This window comes from Rhinichthys klamathensis, unplaced genomic scaffold (assembly GCF_029890125.1).
Source record: "Rhinichthys klamathensis goyatoka isolate OS25496 unplaced genomic scaffold, OSU_Roscu_1.1 h1tg000423l_1, whole genome shotgun sequence".
NCBI classification, from domain to species: Eukaryota; Metazoa; Chordata; class Actinopteri; order Cypriniformes; family Leuciscidae; genus Rhinichthys; species Rhinichthys klamathensis.
The window spans coordinates 106,869-113,388 of record NW_026606921.1 but is presented as its reverse complement, the minus strand read 5'-3'; the positions used below and the strand labels follow the sequence as shown (position 1 = coordinate 113,388).

The window sequence follows — 6,520 nt, the reverse complement described above, 5'->3', positions numbered from 1 at the left end:
CTACCTTCTTTTCTTTTTTTTTTCTTTTTTTTGTCAGCTGGTAAAATTCAAAGCTGATAATGTGAAGCTTATCTTTATAGTCCATATTAATACAGTCCAATGCCGGTATTGACATTTTTGTCACTTTGTCTTATTCTGCATCATGCATTCTTGGCAGACAGTTGGTTGAAATTAAATCGAAATCTCAATATGGCTTAGTGCGATTATTAAAACATAACAGACTGCAGTTTATTGATATTTATTTACACATTTGCACAAACCCTGTTTAACAGAGAGCTGCTGTTTTGTTTTTGTTGTTTTACTATTATAGTATGTATTCATATTTTCAGTTAACTTTTGTTATATTTTTAGTTTTCAATTACTTTTCTTTTAAGTTTAGTAATTTTGATATCTGCATTTTGTCTTTATTTTAGTTTTAGTAATTTTAGTACTTTAGTACAACTTAAACACTACATTAGTCAAAGTCAATTAAAATTTAAATTAGAATGGTAACCATTTGACTGTTTCCCATCTGTGTGCAACAGACAGACTTGCTTTTGGAATAGCTTACTACACCATCTGTTGGTTCTTGAAAAGATTGCAGGCAAACAGTTATGTTTTTCTCTAATATACTGAAGAATGTAGAATTATTTCAGATGCTTCACTGATTTTATTATTTACAGAGCAAATGATGCAAACAATGTATTAATGTTTACATATTTATCCTCATTGAAATGGTTGTTGTTCCAAAATTACACAGAGCCTGAATACTCATTTTTATACAGATCATTTCAACCTCTCTTGTCACTTGAAATTGGCTTCAGAAACATTTATTAATTTCTGGATGAATGTAAATTAAAATTATACTTACTCATTTCAGTGTAATCAAATTACTCAATCAGACATGCCCTGTAAATCCCTCTGGGGAAAATAGTCTGAATTACAGGAATCCAAACAACATGTAATTAAGTGTAGGTCACAATCAACACAATTACTGTTGATTATAGCAGTTGGATTCAGTATAAGGTTCACTTGTTCTTTCTAAGAAGGATTCGCTGTATTTAGCTAGATTTCTTCAAACCATCTTATAACCTTAATTTTATTATAATGATAATAACAGTTGTTAGCACTGAAACCCTTCATGTAGAGAGGCCAATTGAAAGGCTGAGGCTGAGAGGTGAGGATTAGTAGGGTAGCATAGGAATATAATGCAAAACAAGTACTGTGTGTGTATATCTATGTTGATAAAATAAATGTTGATAAATTTAACATTTATAACATTAACCCTAACATTAGACTGACATCAAAGCTGTTAGTTCACTTATTTACTTTAAAAGTTCATACTTAAGATACATTAAAATTACAAAACACTAAAAGACAACTGTGTTACAGGCAGAGTTCTAACAGAAGTTGAATGTAAAGCTTTAAAGCGGTTATTAAATATTCTATTTCGTACGATATTTATATTTGTAAATATCTTAAATATTTTATACAATGTGAACATTGTAGCATTGTAGGCTGGAAACTAATGTGAAATTAAATTCTGACATATCCCTTTTTCTCATACCCATTAGATCCCATTAAATTCAAAGACCATGTGGGACATGTTTGCATCCAGATCACATGCGCTTGTAGAATGACAAGATGTTGTTGCAGTTTGGGCAGCGATGCTCAACATCTTTACAAGAATCCATCCAGAAAGGGGCTAGACAGCACGGCCAGCACCTGCAAAACAGCCATGAGAATCAATCAATCGATTAATCAATCAATCAACCAATCAATCAATCAATCATGTCAAATTGACTTGAACTACTGTAGTTGCTCTCTAATTCTCTGTTCTTCAAGACAAAAGGATATGATGTACAACGTGCAAATTAAAAGTGTTTTATGGTGTCCCGTTGATATTGAAACTTTCAACAAGCCTATTTGATCTAATAAGGGAGACCAAGTACACTCTTAAAAATAAAGGTTCCAAAAGGAGTGATGCAATAGAAGAACCATTTTAAAAATCTAAAGAACCTTTTGCGGAATGGAACGGTTCCATGGATGTTAAAGGTTCTTCATGGGACCATCATTGGCACAAAAAAAGAAGCTTTATTTTTTAAGAGGTGTAGTAAGTTCTATGAAATGATCAAGGAGTAAGAAGGTTGAATTTTACCCAATGAGGGCAAGGCAGCCGCAGGCCATCCAGGTCATGAGTCCGGAGTAGTGATCCGTTATAGTGATCACCTGGTGCTTACAGTGAGGGCACATGGTCTGACCAGGTAATTCACGCAGGCTAGGCAGCATCACTGTGGTTGTTACGGCTGTAATGCACACAAACACAATAAACGATCCTCTACGACTAGTTTTGACAATCGAACAACTTAAATGGTTACATTGCTATATTGTTTCCTTGTTTGTCATTAGTTGAACTTTAGGCAGTGGAAGAGCTTTTGGTATTTGGAGGTATCAAGATGAATATCTCACACATGACTTTAAATGGTGTGTAGTATTACACTGAGAAAAAAAATGGTGTTTTACTTCGAAACTATTTTCACTCATAAAATGCTTGTGAAGTTCACAAATAATTGCGAATAAACGGCAAGTATCACATTGAATTTCAAGGATCACATGTAATTCAATGTGATACTTGCAATTCAATGTGATACTTAATACTTGTAATTGAATGTGATACTTAATACTTGTAATTGAATGTGATACTTAATACTTGTAATTCAATGTGATACTTAATACTTGTAATTCAATGTGATTCAATATGATACTTAATACTTGTAATTCAATGTGATATACTTAATACTTGTAATTCAATGTGATATTTGATACTTGTAATTCAAAGTATCAAGTATCTAATGCAATTTGATACTTGATACTAGAAAGATTGAAATAGTATTTTCTTGTAAAACATACTCCAATAAAATCATTAAAAATCATTAAAAGATTAAAATAATTAAAAATAATTGAAGTTGTCTGAGATTGATAGTTAAAACTGACACTTACTTGTAGTTCTAGGATACATGTCAGGGTTTGGACCTTTAAAAAGATTTTAAAAAGGGTGCTATTGCACTAATTCAATGATTTACAATAGATACAATAGAGTCATTATTGAGTCATTTGGAAGATTATCTACTGAAATAACTGTTTGAGATTGATCATTGAAAACTGTAACTTACTGGTAGCTTGAGGGTACATCCCAGGGTTTGGGCCTAGAAAAACATTTAAAAAATATAGTTACTGTGATTAAAAGATTGTTAATGACAGTATAACTTAAGTTCATTTGGAGCTTTTCTATCGTTTGATAGTTAAAAAAGGTAACTTACTGTTAAATTGAGGGTATATCCCTTGGTGTGGACCTTTAGAAGAAGATATTAAAGCTGTCACTGCCAGCAGATTCCTTTATTTGATCTTAAAAAGTATTACCATAATAAACCGCAGTTATCATGCTCTGTATAGCCATCAAATATCATTTGTCATATATCATTTGATCAACTTGTGATTGCCAAGTAACCGTTCTTTATACAGCACTAGTGTTGGATAGTAACTGATGTAACAGGAATGCGTAATCAGATTCCAAAAATTAAGTACTTTTAATTAGATTAGATTATATTAAGTTTTAAAATACTCGTAATCAGACTACAGTTACTTTTTATATATATACATGATCCCATATTATACATACAATGGCAGTAAATCATTAATAATGTATTGATTATTTTTCATGTTTAAAATTTTCCTTTCTAAAAACGCAGTAACGCTTGTATACATTCAGAAAGTCTTCTAGTTTTGCGAATCTGCACACACATACCAAACACTAGTCAGGTGGCTATAATTACATGGAAAACTTAGGGCCCATACACTCGGCGCAATGCAGCGCCAGGCGCGACGCAAGTGTTTTTTGCTAGTTTCAGCCCGACGCAGTTATCATTTTCACGTCCTGCGCCACGTTGTTTGAATAGCAAATGCATTTGCGCCATCTGTGCACCCATGGGTGTGCTGGTCTGAAAACGAGGTGTGTTCAGGCGCATTGTTGACGCGTTGCTATTTTGAGGTGAGTGAAATAGACTGCGCCATTGACCAACTGAAACCTGGTCTAAAGTCAATGGCGCAGTATTGTTCTGTTATTTAAAGGGTGCATTGGTAATATACGCCTATAGTCGGGTGCACAACGTGCTTATTCTCTGCTTATTATTATTCTAAGTACTCTGCTTATTATACACACATGGACATGCAGTAGCACACAAACATGCCAAATATTAAAAATAAAAGGATTAAAAAGTAAAAGATTATTATTGTGTACATAAAGATATGGTGGAATCCGGCTTGTCACATATATGGTCTGATCGCGCGCTTTAACCTCGCGCGTAAGCAGATCCGTTTCCTCTCTGGAGACTCGTTCAGTTTTTCCGCTTGCAAATTCCGTCATGTAAATAGCGAATCCGCCATGGCGCGAGCGCAACTGAATTTTAAAGGGAATGGGAGATGAGACTCTGATTGGTTTATTGGACGTTACGCCCAAAACACACCCATTACACTTAAGAGGATAGGGACAACCCTTTTAGACCAGTTATTTAAATTATCAATCAGTGATTCATTTAACCATGTATTGTCTATGGAGGGCTTTTTTTATTTCAAATACATTTTTGCTATAATTTCTATTACTTTAAAAAATATTTAATTTTTTTTATGATTTATGTAATTATTAGCTTTTCATTAAACTCACAAACCCCCTGCAGTTCCTTCACGAACCCCTGTTTGGGAAACTCTGACGTAATATCATGTTTAATGCAGTTCATGTGGTTGATAACAAATAATGGAATATATTTATTTCTCTTTGCATTTTTATATATTAATATGGCACTGTTCTATTCAATGAAACGAGTTAGGTCAAAAGTTATCTAAAAGGATTATATTACCAAAAAATTGAAAAAAAGTTGATTTTGTAATTGTATTTTTGAATAATGTTACCATTGTCTTCCTTCATATTATATTTTATAGGCTTTTTACATCGTTTTAAGAAATGAACCCGGCATGCAACCTATTAAACTAGTTTAACAGAAGAAACATACCTCCCTGATAGTTTGGATTGGCTCCGGGCTCTGGGTACGAGCTGTATCCAATATTAATATTGGGATATGGAGATGAGTGGTAACCTGGGTTATGGGACACATCTTTTCCTCCGTAATCGACTGGAAGACCTGGATAGGGTGGAGCAGATTCAAGAGCCTCAAAGGCTTCCAAAGCTTCTATAGCCTCCAAATCCTCCAGATATTCCTCCGTTTCCGAGTCATCCAATGCGGCTTCTCCTGTCTTATTCATATTCTTAGTTCCCTAAACAATAAGTCATAGCAGAATGACACAGAAAATGAGTTACAAGTGAGGTTCGCTGTAGTCCTTGGGTGTTTGGACTACCTGCACACCAATGCAAATGCCAACAAAATAAATGTTGACAAGACGCATTCAAATCTTTACAGTCCATCCAAATGTCGTACCAACATGGAAATGTTCTGTTTGTAAAGTAATTTGCACTGCTTTTCCTTTTGGTCATGGAAACAGACCTTAGTTTTCCACCACATCATCAAGACCAGGAACTGAAGACAAATGAAGTATAGCTTGTAAAAACCTAGTTGTAAGTCTTTCCCTCTTCCATTTAAAAAATCAAATTGAGTACTATACTATTACTATTACAAAAGGTTATTCTGTCCCTAATTTTTTTTTAATTCCCTAAATTATCTGTTTTGAAGTCTACAAAAGAATTGAGACTACAGTAAATACTTAATGAAATAAAAAGAATGACAGCAATGATGAATTTTCCTTCTTTATATAGGTGAATTCAGGTTGATTGGGACCATTTCAAGAACACTGTTGCCCAACAATGAGTCTTCTAGACTGTTTCTCTCAAAGATTTGTCAAAGAATTCTCTCTGTCGTCATTCACACAAAGTCAGAAAACTGAGCTCTTAGACACAGATTGCGAATACTTTATAATTGTACCATTGAAAATGATTGCGACTAACTGAAAGTTCTTTCTGGTTATCAGTCAACTGTTGGTCATTAGATCATATCTAATTAACCAAAGGAAAGTTTCACAGATATACTCATCTGTATATTCATCTTCATCTCTTTCCACAATGATCAAATCTGCATCCAGACCAACTTACCTACAGGAATGACAGGTCAGTGAGGTTGGATGTTGTATTTTCTTAGAGACCAGAAGAAACCGAGTTCAGGAAAAGGAGCAACGGGTGTGTGTGAGTTCTAGAAGAGGGTGTAGAAAGGAAGTAAAACAGGGAGGAGATTTTAGACCGAATCCAGACCATACACTTCCGGTGATACGTCAGATGACTCTCCTCAGATGTCTGACAGAAATAAAGTCAGTCTGGTTAGTAATAAGTGAAGCTGGTAATGCTGTTTGTGGAGTTGTTTATTCCTCCTCTGCTGAGATCTTCACAGATTTAATGTCTTCTTTTCTCTTCAGTGGATTTCATCTTAGACTGTGTCTGAAGTCAGTTGTAGTTCTTGTGTTTCTGCTCGTCTCTTTTTCT

The 6,520-nt window shown here is 34.3% G+C and overlaps 1 protein-coding gene across 2 annotated transcripts; it reads right to left on the bottom strand.

Moving 5' to 3' along the window:
* Positions 1 to 1,288: 1,288 nt before the first annotated feature.
* On the bottom strand, positions 1,289 to 6,272 carry LOC130071005 (lipopolysaccharide-induced tumor necrosis factor-alpha factor homolog). 2 transcript variants are annotated; one of them, XM_056235609.1, is made up of 6 exons: positions 6,137 to 6,272; positions 5,046 to 5,307; positions 3,300 to 3,332; positions 3,153 to 3,185; positions 2,138 to 2,285; positions 1,289 to 1,704 (listed from the first exon to the last, which is right to left on the bottom strand). In XM_056235609.1, exons 2-6 carry the CDS (start codon positions 5,293 to 5,295, stop codon positions 1,599 to 1,601), a joined length of 570 nt encoding a protein of 189 aa, XP_056091584.1. In that variant the 5' UTR covers positions 5,296 to 5,307; positions 6,137 to 6,272; the 3' UTR covers positions 1,289 to 1,598. The 2 variants fall into 2 exon arrangements, with proteins under 2 accessions (XP_056091584.1, XP_056091585.1); XM_056235610.1 differs by having other exon boundaries at positions 6,150 to 6,272.
* Positions 6,273 to 6,520: the final 248 nt, after the last annotated feature.

Excerpts from the sequence above, each read along its gene's own strand:
- LOC130071005 (XM_056235609.1), bottom strand. The coding sequence starts at position 5,295 with ATGAATAAGACAGGAGAAGCCGCATTGGATGACTCGGAAACGGAGGAA. Across the intron at positions 3,333-5,045 it reads CAATCCAAACTATCAGGGAG|GTCCACACCAAGGGATATAC; the intron begins GTATGTTTCTTC and ends CTTCTTCTAAAG. Across the intron at positions 3,186-3,299 it reads GATATACCCTCAATTTAACA|GCCCAAACCCTGGGATGTAC; the intron begins GTAAGTTACCTT and ends ATGTTTTTCTAG.